At 44.7% G+C, this 14,242-nt stretch overlaps 1 protein-coding gene across 6 annotated transcripts in view; it reads left to right on the forward strand.

Moving 5' to 3' along the window:
* The window catches only part of dync2h1 (dynein cytoplasmic 2 heavy chain 1), a 996,931-nt gene that overhangs the window by 743,179 nt on the left and 239,510 nt on the right, over positions 1-14,242 (forward strand). For all 6 annotated transcript variants that reach the window (XM_085999037.1, XM_085999042.1, XM_085999039.1 and 3 more), the window contains 3 exons: positions 2,709-2,864; positions 7,587-7,662; positions 10,802-11,013. In XM_085999037.1, coding sequence (XP_085855163.1) covers positions 2,709-2,864; positions 7,587-7,662; positions 10,802-11,013 — 444 coding nt within the window. The remainder of the gene's footprint in view (positions 1-2,708; positions 2,865-7,586; positions 7,663-10,801; positions 11,014-14,242) is intronic.

Below are 14,242 nucleotides of genomic sequence, written 5' to 3' on the forward strand. Positions count from 1 at the left end.
AGGGGTGCTAATCAAGTGGTCTCTTTTTCTGGATGGTGTCGAACCTCATGAGTGCTGTTGCAGCTGCATCCATCTATGCAAGTGGAGTTTATTCCTTCACACTCTTGACTTGTTCCTTATAGATGATGGAGAGGCTTTCAGGAGGCTGGAGATGAGGTACTTGCCACAGAATACCCACTCTGTGACCTGCTGTAGTACCCACAGCATTTATATGGCTGATCGAGCTGAGCTTGTGGTCAATGGTAATCCCCAGGATGTTGACGGTGAGGGACTCAGTGATGGTAATGCCATTGAATTTCAAGGGGAGGTGGTTAGTCTCTCTCTTGTTGGAGATGGTCATTGCCTGGTACTTTTGTGACACAAATGTTACTTGCCATTTATCAGCCCAAGCCTGATTGTTGTCCAAGTCTTGCTGCATGCGGGCACAGACTGCATCATTATTTGAGGAATTGTGAATGGAACCGAACACTCTGTAATCATCAATGAACTTCTGATTTTATGATGGAGGGAAGGTCATTGATGAAGCAGCTGAAGATAGTTGGGCCAAAGACGTTGGCCTGAGGAACACCTGCAGCGATATCCTGATGCTGAGATGATTGGCTTCCATCAACCACAACCATCGTTTTTTGTGCCTGGTCTGATTCCAGTCACTGGAGGGTTTTCTCCCTGATCACCATTGGCTTCAGTTTTACTGGGACTCCTTGGTGCCACACTCGGTCGAATGCAGCCTTGATGTCAAGGGCTGTCACGGGCAACTCATAGGCCTAGAAATTCGGTGGCGCCCCGGTCTCGCCAGGGCGCCAGAAGTTCCGCCCCGGAAGGAGCCGCGAGCGCCAGCCCGATATTCAGTTTCAGCGCCCCAAACGGAAGCGGGGCACTGCTCGAGGCGCCCCGCAGCCCTCTTGGGGCGCTGCAACTGAAAATCACAGCGCAACGTGCCGCAGCGCCACATGCTGCAGCACGGCACGCTGCGGTACTGCAAGCCTTCCTCCCCTTCTTAAAGGGGAGGGGCCTGCTGCAGCGTGAACTGCGATCGCGAGTGCTGGCAAAAGAGCCCGGCACCGAGGAGAAGTGCCGGGCTCTTGGGACACAGCAGGCACTACCCGGGGCGGGGGGCTCAGGAGGCCGGGGACGGCAGCGCGGAGAGGTGCTGGCAGGCGGCCAACAACAAAAATGGCCGCCCCGCACCTCCTTTAATTTGCGCCTCTACCGCCGCAGGTAGGCCCCCCCTGAACCGGTCGCAAATTGCGACCGGCGTTACAGCAGGGGGCGCTACCAAATATTGTGATCGGGGCGGTAGCGGGGCGCTGCGCACACTGATGACGTCATCGGTAGCGGCGCAGCGCTACAAGCTAACGCCGCCATTAGCGCCCCGCTAAATTTAGCGGGAGGCGTGGCCAGTGGCGCTAAACCCACTAAATGCCCTCTTTGGGCGCTAACTGGTGGCGCAGCCCACCGAATTTCTAGGCCATAAGATTTGATTTTTGACAGTTTTGAATGGAACTTTAGGCCAACTGAGCTAAAACAATGTTTTTTATTTAATAGTGATTTATAAAAGATTGAAGGGATTCATGTAAAACTTATGTAATTGGCCTGGATTTTGCTGTTGGTATGATGGTGTACTCTCTGTGTATGCTATCATACCGCCTTTGAAATGGACAGCAAGTTTGGGATCGCATGTGCCAAATCCCGAACTTGTGATCTGTAAAGTTTCAACTTGACAGATCATCCGCACCAACATGGAAATCCTAATTGCTGGCGAAGAGCTGAGCTAATTGCCCACCAACTGCCCAGCAATTACGCCTTGAAAATGTTACGGCTAGTGCAAACAGCCTGTTTGCACAGCGTAAGAGGCTACCCATCAATAAAAAATCTTCATTTTTGGTGCAAATCCTTTCCTTTAATGGTTATTAGCTGTCTGCAGATATTGACACTTAAAAAGGATTTAGACAAAAAATCAATTCAGCAATGAATATTATTGCATTATATGAATTGTTTTATTGTGAGGGCTCCACAGCAATCATACTTTCTCCCTTTTTCCAAACTGGAACCAACTGGCCATGAACCATCTATAGCCAGAGGGTAGACAATAGACTTGCTCCCTGGCCTTTCTCCAAAGCTGTTCCATTTGAGTCACTGGAAGGTGTACAATCTGATTGGAGCACCAGCCCACATGATCCCAGGTAAGCTTCCGCACATGGTGTGCCCCTAGGATCCATGGGCCACTACGCTGTCCTCTATCCCGCAGCGTCTGAGAGGAACTTTTCATTTGGGGCCTCGCAACAGGTAAGTGCGCATTTGGTTCAGATGCCGGCGGCATAATCCTTAATTTTGCCACTGACTGCAAAATCCGGGCCATGGTCTTTGTTCAAACTTTCTAAGCATCAAGGCAGTCATTAAAAGCAATGGGGTTACCTAAAATTTCCAAAAAGCAAAAGAGTTACATTACTAGCATCATATCTGCATTTATATATCTGTGATTGTTGATAAAAACTCTAATGCAGCTTTAGCTTTGATAAAAATAGGAGAAAAGTTACTCGACATAAATAACCATACCATTTTCTGAAGTATAATAAATGATCTGTTTACAGCTTCACCTTCTTAATCAGATCGTAACAGTATCAAAAATGTATATAATTATAATACAGCTTTGGTTGGATATTTTGAAGACTTTAAATTTGTTCACTGTTTGTTGGTTCATCTAACAGGCACCACCGGGTTTAAAGAAGAACTTGATGAGGACATATGAATCCTGGACATCAGAGCAAATCGCTAGAAAAGGTGTACTAGAACGAGCACAATCCCTCTTCAGCTTGGCCTGGTTCCATGCTGTTTGTCAGGAGAGGAGGAACTATATCCCTCAAGTACGTAATCTAGTTTCAAGCAAACATTTACATCAGAGCAAATGTTTAAATGTGAATCAAGTAGTTTATATGTGAAAGACAAAGGCCTAGAAATTCGGTGGGCTGTGCCACCAGTTAGCACCCAAAGAGGGCACTTAGTGGGTTTAGCACCACTGGCCACGCCTCCCGCGAAATTTAGCAGGGCGCTAATGGTGGCGTTAGCCTGTAGCACTGCGCTGCCACCGATGACGTCATCGATGTGCGCAGCGCCCCGCTACTGCCCCGATCACGAAATTTGGTAGCGCCCCCCGCTGTAACGTCGGTCGCAATTTGCGACCGGTTCAGGGGGGCCTACCTGCGGCGGTAGAGGCGCAAATTAAAGGAGAGGTGCGGGGCGGCCATCTTTGTTGTTGGCCGCCTGCCAGCACCTCTCTGCGCTCCCGTCCCCGGCCTCCTAACCCCCCCCCCCCCCGCATTGTGCCGGCTGTGTCCCAAAAGCCCGGCACTTTTCCTCGGTGCCAGGCTCTTTTGCCGGCACTCGCGATCTCTGATCGCACTGCAGCAGGCCCCTCCCTTTTAAGAAGGGGAGGAAGGCCTGCAGTACCGCAGCCCGCCGTGCCGTAGCAGTTTTACAATATGTCAAAGTTCACTTTCTAGTATAGTGAGCTTTTCATTTCTATTGGTGCCAGAGGGATTTCATCGCACTTATTACAGTGGCACCGTGTTGTTTTTTTAATCAGTTTTGACATACAAGGGGCTTCACATAGGAGAAACAATTGATGAGCAGTAATAGAAGAATTAGGATAGATAGTCAAAAGCTTGGACGAAAATATAGGTTTTTGAGCATGTTTTTAAAGGCGAAAGAGCTTAGAAAGAGAGTTACAGAGAGTGAAGCCAATATGGCTGAAGCCTCTGCCACCACTGGTGGAATGAAGGACGGAGTGTTGTACAGGAGGCCAGAGTTGGAAGTCTCAAGGGCATGAGCTGGAACATGGGGGGAATTTTGCTGGTGGGTTTGGAGGCGAGACATCTGGTAAAATTGCAAAGATTGACAGCGGGTCCCGAACCCGCTGTCACACCGCCTCCAAACAATCTTCCCAGGTGTCGGGTCCCCCATTTGCGCATGGACCCGACACCTAGCAGCAGGAAAAGGATTTTAGGCACTTAGCTGCTTGTTAACAGGTAGTTAACAAGCAGTTAAGAGGCTTTTTCCAATTTTGATAGGTCTACTGTGGGCTTCCCGACGTCCGGACACCATGCCAGGGTAAGTGTGGCGTGCTGTGGGTCTACTGTAATGTTTCTTCATTGCTGACAGCTGCAGAAGTAGTGTGAAGGATCTAATGGTACACTGGTGAGTTTTAGAGGTAAGAAAATGTTGGGAAAATCATTTTTAATGTATTTAGACTTTTCTGTAGGTAACAAGTTTTGAAGTGTTTGTGTAGTCCCACCTCATTGGGAGAATCTCTCTCACCAGTGACAGATCGCTTCTGTAACCTCACCTGCAGCCGCCATCTGTTCTAGCCTAAGGAGGGAGTCACTGGAGAGCCTAGGTGCAAGGGCTCACCTTTGTACAGTGATTGTCAGTGTTTGCAGCACCTCAATGCTGTCAAACACTGAAAAATCACCTGTCAAAAAAAATTGAGCGTGGCCCCTGACGTAAGAAAACTACTAGGCACTTGGTCTAAGCGTTAAACAAAGCTTTAATCAACTGTTTTACAACATGGAGGTCTAGTTGTGTCCTTCACTAGTTCCTGTTAAGAATGTCCTGCGCAAGCTGGGCCCGTGCCCGAGTATTTATACTCTCCCTGGACAGCGCCACCCATAGGCCGCTCAGTATTATTTCATAAGTCTTTCTTTCATGAATGACTGATTCATGTCAGCCCCTTTAAGAAAACCAGCAGATGACGTGTCATCAACTGACGTCATCTGACACCGGCTTTCTCCTAATTGTCCAGCAAGCTCGCAGGGTGGGCTTAACAAGGCCAATTGATGCAAAATAACGTCTGTGTGTCGGATGTCATTGGGGGCGGGATCGGAACCCGGAAGCTGTCCCGCCCCAAGGCTGCACCGAAAGGTAAAATCCAGCCCATAGATTACAGAAGTGAGGAAGGGTGAAGCCATATAGAAATTTATAAACAAGGACAAGGATTTTGAACTCAGTGCACTGGGGAAAAGTGGAGGTCAATGAAAATAAGGATGATGGGCAAGTAGGACTTGGATTGGGACAGAATGCAGGCAGCAGAATTTTAGAAATATTAGAGTTTGTGTAGGATGAAGCTCAGATGGCTGGCATAATGTAATCTTGAGGTAACAAAATGTTAATAAAGGTTTCAGCAGCAGTGTAGTTAAGGCAAGGGTAGAGCTGGCAATGTTGTGGAGGTGGCAGTAAATGGTCTTGGTGAGAAATTAGATATGGGGTTTGAAGCTCAGCTCTGTGTTGATTAGGTCACCGAGGTTCTTCACTGTGGTTCAACCTAATTGAGGAGTCCGGGATAGAGATGAAAGTGAGGGCAAGGGCATGAAGTTTTTGATTACTCAGAAAGCAATTTCTATATATTCTGCAGCTTAGCACCTCCATGTCACTCTTTTAATTGAAATTACATCCCCCTCAATGACTTAGTGGGCAAATTATACAATATTTTCTGCTTTTTACCTCTCATGCTCCAAAGGTGGTGACTCCTGCTGAGATACAGCGGGCTCTGATATTTCACTGAAATGTACATTCTTTGTGCATAAGCCTAGATTGTGAGTTAGCTGATTTCAACCTGGGAGAACTACAGTTGACATAAGGGACCGAACCGAGACCTTTCTGATCTGTGAAACTCAGTAGCACACCAGGCAGTGAATTTACCCACAAAGCCATTAAGGGAGCTCTTAGTGCAATCTGAACTAAAGCACATCAAATCACCAGAAATCAATGAATACCACTGAACATCCAAAAACAAAGAAACTAAAAAAAAAACTGTAGAAAGTGCTTTGTATATAAAAAAACAAAAACATATGAGAATGGAAGAATATAAATGAATGTATAGGAGAATGCACTCAGGTACATAGGAACGTGAGTAATCCATTTAGCCCCTCGAGCCTGTTCCGCTATGGCTGACCTGTGACCTATATCCCTTTATACCTTTGGTTAACAAAATTCTAGCAATCTCAGATTTTTAAAAAAACAATTGACCTAACATCAACTGTTGTTTGCGGAAGAGAGTTCCAAACTTCTACCATCCTTTACATGTAGAAATGTTTCCTAACATCACTCCTGAAATGCCTGGCTCAAACTTTTAGGCTATGTCCCTAGTCCTAGACTCCCCAACCAGCGGAAATAGTTTTTCGCTATCAGTTCCCCTTAATATCTTGAAAACTTTGATCAAATCACCCCTTAACCTTCTAAATTCCAGAGAATATAACCCTAGTTTGTGTAATCTCTCCTCGTAATTTAATCGTGGAGTCCAGTATCATTCTGGTAAATATACACTGCACTCCCTCCAAGGCCAGTATATCCTTCTTAAGGTGTGGTGCCCAGAACTGAACACAGTACTCCAGGTGTGGTCTAACTAGGGCTTTGTATAGCTGTAGCATAACTTTCTACCCCCGTGTATTCTAGTCCTCCAGATATAAAGGCCAGTATGCCATTTGCCTTTTTGATTATTTTCTGTACCTGTCCATGACATTTTAACGATCTATGTACATGGACCCCAAGTCTCTTTGGACCTCCACTGTTTCTAGCTTTTCACCATTTAGAAAGAACTTTGATATATCCTTTTTAGGTCCAAAATGGATGACCTCACACTTGCGTATATTAAAATCCATTTGCCACAGTTTTGCCCATTCACTTAATCTATAAATACCTCTTTGTAATTTTATGCTTCCATCTACACTGCTTTCAATGCTGCCTATCTTTGTGTCATTGGCAAACTTGGATATGTGGCTTTCTATCTCATCACCTAAGTCTTTAATAAATACGATGAATAGTTGAGGCCCCAAAACAGATCCCTAGCCATATCTTGCCAATTGGAGTGCCTGCCCTGTCTCCTTATGCTCAGCCAATTTTCTAACAAGATCAATAATTTGCTTTCAATTCCATGGGCTTCAACGTTAGCTAACAGTCTCTTATGAGGGACTTTATCAAATGCCTTCTGAAAATCCATATAAATAACATCCATAGACATTCCCCTGTCCACTACTATAGTCACCTCTTCAAAAAATGCAATCAGATTCGTCGGGCATGACCTACCCTTTACAAATCCATGCTGGCTCTCTCTGATCAGCTGAAAATTTTCAAGGTGCTCAGTTACTCTATCCTTAATTATAGACTGTAGTAATTTCCCAACAACCGACGTTAGGCTAACTGGTCTATAATTCCCTGGTTTCCCTCTCTCACCTTTTTTAAATAGTAGTATTTATAGTATTAGGAATATTCACTACTCAACACTACCATCTGGTAACTACCACATTCATAATACAAGTAAATTAAACAGGGTAATTGGCAAGAAGATGCAGCCATTATTCCTGTATGGACTTTTAAGCAATTAAATAGCTCCAGTATATTTTTAATTGTGTCTACTGTACCACCATAAGAAATTCAGATTTCATCATTTCTAGTGAAGTAGAACCGTTTCTCACCAGCGTTTCAACAATACAAGACTCAAATCAGCCATATAGTTTGTTCTGGCAGACAGATGGATATTGTACAAATTTCAGAAAAAAATTATTAATTTGTCCCTGTATATCGTATCATTTCAGGGTTGGACCAAGTTTTATGAATTCTCTTTGTCTGACCTCCGAGCTGGATTTGAAATAATTGACAGGCTTTTTGAAGGTGAGTCAGGTTCTAATGAAATATTGTGCTTAAGTTACTTAGATTTACAGTATTGAATATTTAAAATGTTACTTAGTACTACTGTTGGCTATTTCCTGGTTGCTAACAAACAAAAAATGGTTAATTTAGTATAACTTTTCTTTCAAATGTTGATGAAACATGTTAAAAGATTGTGTGCAAAAGTGCATAAAACATAATAACATCCACATAAATGATGATGCATTACTTTTAAAGACATTTTATTCAACCTGCAGGATAAGTGCATACCAAGGACTAGTATGTGCTGATTAATGGTTTCCTTGTGAGGCTCAGATGAGCACACCTGCATCTCCTACCGCATAAGGAAACCTTTAATAAAAATTAAATTTACCTGGGCCTCTTCTGGCCCTCGATCCAGCTCCTGGGAAGCCACCACTGCTCTTCTGCTCAGGCCTTAGGTTAATATTGCAGTTAGCCCCCGATGACACCATTGGAACCCAATCTACATATTTAAAGAAAGAGCCTGCTGACTTCAGGAGGGTGTCCTTGCTGCCTGCAATTTAAAATTGTAGTCTGCTAGATCGGGGTGGGAAGACAGTGGGTGAGTCCCCCACTCCAATTTAACTGCCCTTCCACCCAGTTTCTGCCGGGATCCTAGCGATATATTTGCATTGAGATTTTATGTGCAAATCCAGGCTCAATAACCTGTTTTAAAGCAGGATTCAGTTGTTACCACCTACACTGCCAAGCCATATGTGCCCGATGACATGCATTTATCTCTCTTTTTCCTACATTATAACAGTGACTGCACTTCAAAAGTACTTCATTGGTTGTAAAGTGCTTTGGGACATCCTGAGGATGTGAAAGTCACTATATAAATGCAAATCATAGAATGGTTACAGCACGGAAGGAGGCCATTCGGCCCGTCGAGCCCGTGTCAGCTCTCTGCAAGAGCACTTCAGCTAGTCGTCGTTGTCTTCTGCATTTATTGTACTCCAGAGACAAGCTCAAGAGCGCCGCCTTTTACATAGCTATTGTTAGTGTCAAAGATTTCTACATCAAGAATTGAGTGGCAAATTCTACCAGTATAAGGTGCTGCCCTGCATTATAATTTTTACTAACTGCCTATGTTTCTCAAATACGGTGGATCTCCTTCAAAGTATGTATCTTGGGAATCAGCATAAATACACATTATAACAGGCAGCATTATATAAATGTGTTACTGCCTGATTTCTGTTTTAGAACTGATTTTAGTATGACTTTATAAATGTGGCTACTACTGTACTCAGTGGTGGCACAGCCCAGTTTATTTTACTTTACAGTGCTGCTGACAGCTCACTACAGGTGCTGCCTGATGGGCTCCATTTGCTCCGAGCATCTTTCTTTATTGCTTCTAGCATCCCTTTATGAACTTGGGTTTGGAGATTGACTGCTATAAGAAAATTGCACAATTATCAAGACAATGAAGACAATCCAGATGCACTACCCAGCAGATGATGTAGAAAACTGAAGGATATACTAAACACTAATAACAAACTTCTTAGTCAGTTACAGAGTAACATTGGCAGAAGTCTGGGAGCAATTCTTAAATTGTTAATAACTTTAATTTGAAAAATGATGATTATGCCACCCAAAGGTGATTAAACTAACATTGGTTCAGTGACCGTCTGAGAAATGTTGATACCATATTTAAAAAAAAACTTCCGATACCATATTAAAAAAAAAACTTCCTGATTGCGATTGCTTTTTGTGTTAACATATTTGCATGACCCTAACAAAATTGGGGGCTGTGCACAATCATGGCATGGGTGCACCTGCACCTATAGCATAGGGGTGGGACAGCGCCAAAGTTTGTGATAAAAGGCTCATCTCTTATTTTGAATCGGCTAAGAATACATGAAAAACTTTCCGAGATAATTTGACCTGATAGCTGGCTGAAGAGCTGTATTCATGGATATCTGAGTAAGGTGCATGGCACAGGTACACTCCATTAAATGGAGAAGGATGGACTTGAAATAAGTTATCACCAAGATGCAGTAACGTTTGTACCAGGACCAATGGGGCTAACTAAGTGAATTGCAGGTGTTCATCGGTTACATAAAATAGATCATAACTCACATTTGGGGTGCTCACTTGTGAAACAACTGCTGTTGAAACTCGCTGTTAATTACGCATTCATAAGTGAGCGCACGCATTTATTCTAGGGAGTGAATGATAATTTCACTACCCAACGGAGTGATGATTAACACTAGTGAAAAGTAACTCATTTGTATAGAGTTTGCACTCCATTCTATAAGGAATTTCAGTGCTTCCTACAATTACAGAAGTTACTATGTTCCAGCGATATCTCATTGGATATTCTTCTGTTCATTTGAAAAGGCAGACCTCAGATTCCAAACTTTCACAGCTAAATACCAGCATCTTAAGTCCTGATTTTAACTCGGAGTGGATCAAGTGGGCAGCAAATTGTTAGCTCCCCACAGAGCGAGGCCTGGGAGATATTCTCGGGCTTCTTCTGTATGCTTGCAGTGAGTCTCCCACCTGAGCACCATGGGAAGCTCTGCCTGGCCAGTGGGCGGGAGCGGGATTTTGGGCAGCAGGGGGCCACCACCAAGGAGCAGATCAGTGCCCTGCAATCTGTTAAGTGTTTGTGAAGGGGGTCAGGAGGGCATCGCGCTCAGGGTAGGGGGAGGGAAGGCAGGGGTGGGGAGGGCAAGGTTTCCTTGTTGTGGGGCCCGAAGGTGCACTCCTATTACTCCTGGCCCACAAGGAACTAAATTAATTAATTAAAAACTTAACTTTCTGGGCTTCCTCTGGCACCCTGATCTACTTGCTACCAAGCTCGCCTGGTGGGGAAGCCACAACTGCTCCCCAGTGCAGGCCTGAGGTTAAACTAAACATTGGAGCCCCGATGACTTAATCGGAGCCCAATCAGCATGTTTAAAGCAGGACCCTGCTGCCTTCTGGCAGGTGTCCCATGCATCTGCTAAAAACAGCAGGTTCAAATTACATGCCACGGGAAGGGCAGTGGGATGAGGAGGAGTGGTAAGTTGATGCCCCAATTTTAACTGCCGCCCCCGGGGCTTTAGTGTTATCAATGATGTGTCCTCTGTTGTATTACTATCTAGAAGCTTAACAACGATTCATTTGGTATCCACAGAAACAAAGGATGTTCAGTGGGAATTTGTTCGTGGTCTGTTGGAAAATGCTATCTATGGTGGACGTATTGACAACATATTTGATCTACGAGTCCTGAATTCGTATCTAGAGCAATTTTTCAGCCCCAAAGCAATTGCTGGATCACAGTCCAGGAGCAAAAATGTAGCATCATTTCCATCATCCATCACTCTGCCCAAATCTTGCAGCATTATGGTAGGTGATGTTAATAATGTAAGTAGCTGCAAACAGTGGAAATTCTCCATCTGGCAGGAAATGACATTTTAATTTAATTTTGAAAGCACCACTGAGGATGAGGATCCATTTATGTCATTTGCCATTGAAGAATTGCTTTAATAACAAACTTTAAACAGCTGCCATAATTAAACAGGAACTCATTAAAAAAAATAATGCTTCTATGTGCAACAACTTTCATGTTTTGATTAATTGAACTTGCATGTCACAGTGGGAGATCATTGTAACTATTTTATTGAAATAGTTGCGATATGCTTAAATACCATAGACCTTTATTCTGTACTCATTAGGGCAGTAATTGTAATCAGTATTATATTTTTGTTTGAAATATATTTGCTCCAGAACATTTTAATCTAACCCCTTATTCCTTCCCTTTTGGTCTGTTACACACACTGAGATTAGCACCACTGTCAATTTGCTGTATAACTGCCACCCTTCTATGTCTATGCAATCATTCCCACCAACTCCCAGAAGATCTTCCATTCCTAGTATTTGCCCAACTCTATCTCTCTATCACTTCTATCAATTACTTCTGTGTTGCCAGATTGCTTGTTCGATATCAAGGCTCTGGTGAGTCATAAATTCCACCAGATCAGTACCTGGAACAATGAAGCTCCATCAAAAACAGTTTTCTTGCTACTGACTCCAGTCCCTTCCTCAGTCACTCTCTCAGGCTGAATCAGTCTATTTGCAGACTTAGGCCTAGAAATTCGGTAGGCTTAGCGCCGCTTTTGAGGCGCTAGAGGGCCTAGCGCCGGAGTTATGGCCAGCTTGGAAATTGAGTGGGTCCCTAAATCGGCGTTAGGCCGTTAGCGCTGCGCCGGCACCGATGACGTCATCGGTGTGCGCAGCGTCCCGGTTGCCATGGTAACCCGCCCGAACTCCGAAATTGACTTGCGGCCGCCTCGCCCGTGGCAGCCGCAAGCAACATTCTGGCAGAGGTGCCTTACTGGACTTTGCGCCGGCGCATTAAAGGCCCCGCGGCGGCCGGCCGCTTTCCCGCTGGCCGCCTGGCCGCAGCTCCCTCCCCGGACTTCTCCCCCCCCCCCCCCCCCCCCCCGGGACAGATGCAAGCCCGGCACTTGTCCGAGGTGCCGGGCTCATTTTTACAATGATTTTCGCGGGCCGCGGCCGGGTGCAGGCAGCTCCTCCTTAAGGGAAGGAGGAGGCCTGCACTTCCCGAACCTGCCGCACCGCAGCGGGTGCCGCAGCGCTGGAATAGCGCCGCAATTCAGCGCGTAGCGCCAGTTTTCAGGCGCAAACAGCTTTCAGCAGCGCCGGCAGCCGTTTGGGCGCAGAACTAGTGAATTTTTGGCCCGCCCAGCGCGACTTAGCTCCGGCACTAACTTCCGGCGCTAAAGCCGTCGCTGCGCCAAAACCCAATTTCTAGGCCTTAGTGTCCTGTTCAACCCTAAGCTAAGCTTAAAATGCCCACATCCCATCCATTACTAAGACTTCTTTCTTTCACGTTTATTATCAAAAAGTGCACGGAATTGGAGGTAACCTTGTGACGTAGGTTGGTAATTGGTTGGGAGGTAGGAGACAAAGAGTAGGGGTAAAGGGAATGTTCTCTGATTTGTGGAGTGTGACAAGTGGTATTCCCCGGGGATCTGTACTGGGGCCTCAGATTTTCCCAATATACATCAATGACTTGGATGAAGGAATAGAGAGTTGTATATCCAACTTTGCAGATGGCATTAATTTGTGAAGCATGGTAGGTTGTATAGATGGGAGCTAAAAGTTGCAAAGGGACATAGACAGACTAATAGACAGACTAATGGACAGACTAAGTGACTGGACATAACTATGGCAGATGGAATTCAATGTAGGGAAGTGTAAGGTCATCCAATTTGGATCCGAGAAAGAGAAAACCTGAATACTGTCTTAATGGCGAGAAGCTGTGGAGGAGCAAAGGGATTTAGGTGTCCATGTACATAAATCACTAAAAGCTAGTGCATAGCTACAAAAAATAATCAAAAAGGCAAATGGAATGTTAGTATTTATCTCAAGAGGGCTGGAATAGAAAAGTGAAGAAGTGATGCTTCAATTGTGGAGCCTAGGCCAGACCCAATCTCGAGTATCACCTCTGATGCTGACTCCAGGCTTATTTGCTTGCTCCCCACTCTTTGTCCCAACATTGATGGCAGAGCTTTCAGCTGCCTTAATCCTACTCTCTGGAACTCCCTCCCTAAAATTCTCCACTACTCCAACTCTATAGCTTCCTCTCACCTATTAAAAAAAATTCTCAAAACCCACATCTTTGACGAAGCTTTCAATCACCCCTTCTAATTGTTCCCTTCCTACATTTGCATCTATTTCCTTGCATCTATTTGTGATCTGTCTTGAGATGTTTCTTTACATTAACAGTGCCAAATAAATGCACGTTGTTGTTGTTTTAGTTATAGTAGTTGTAGTAATACAGCCAGCTCTGAACACTCAGATCCTTTAGTCGCAAACTGGAAGATATCAAGCGTTTAAGTGGATGGTAGTATAGTGGTTATGTAACTGGACTAGTAATCCAGAGGCCTGGACTAATGAACATGAGTTCAAATCCCACCACGGCAGCTGGGGAATTTAAATTCAGTTAATAAATAAATCTGGAATAAAAAAACCCATCTGGTTCACTAATGTTGTTTAGGGAAAGAAATCATCTGTCCTTACCTGGTCTGGCCTACATGTGACTCCAGACCCACAGCAATGTGGTTGACTCTTAGCAGCCCTCTGAATGGCCTAGCAAGCCACTCAGTTAGGGGCAACTAGGGAAGGGCAATAATGCTCGCCTTGCCAGCGACGCCCACATCCCATGAATGAATAAGGGGGAAAAAATTTGATCAGCTTGTCTGTTCACAATCAAATACGGACCACCTCAAGCGAAACCTTTTTGCGGCCAAATCCTCCTATTATTCCAGAGTCAACCTGGAGTTATTAAAGAGAGCAAGAACAAACCCAACTAATTGCTGACCTCTCTCATCACTCCCTGTTTCTAATAAAAGAGAGGCTTTAATTTATGTAGCCCCGATGATGCCTCTCAGAAACATCTCAAAACATTTAATCTACAATGAATTACAATCTGGTTACCAGCCCATCACAGCACAGTACCGGCTTGATCAAAGACATCATCCTCCTTGTCGTCCTTGAACTTTCTGATTCTTTGTCATTGATCAATTCATTCTCCGCCACCACCTCACCT

Source organism: Somniosus microcephalus, chromosome 10 (assembly GCF_052327205.1).
Source record: "Somniosus microcephalus isolate GS21.2 chromosome 10, FLI_Smic_1.0, whole genome shotgun sequence".
Lineage (NCBI taxonomy): Eukaryota > Metazoa > Chordata > Chondrichthyes > Squaliformes > Somniosidae > Somniosus > Somniosus microcephalus.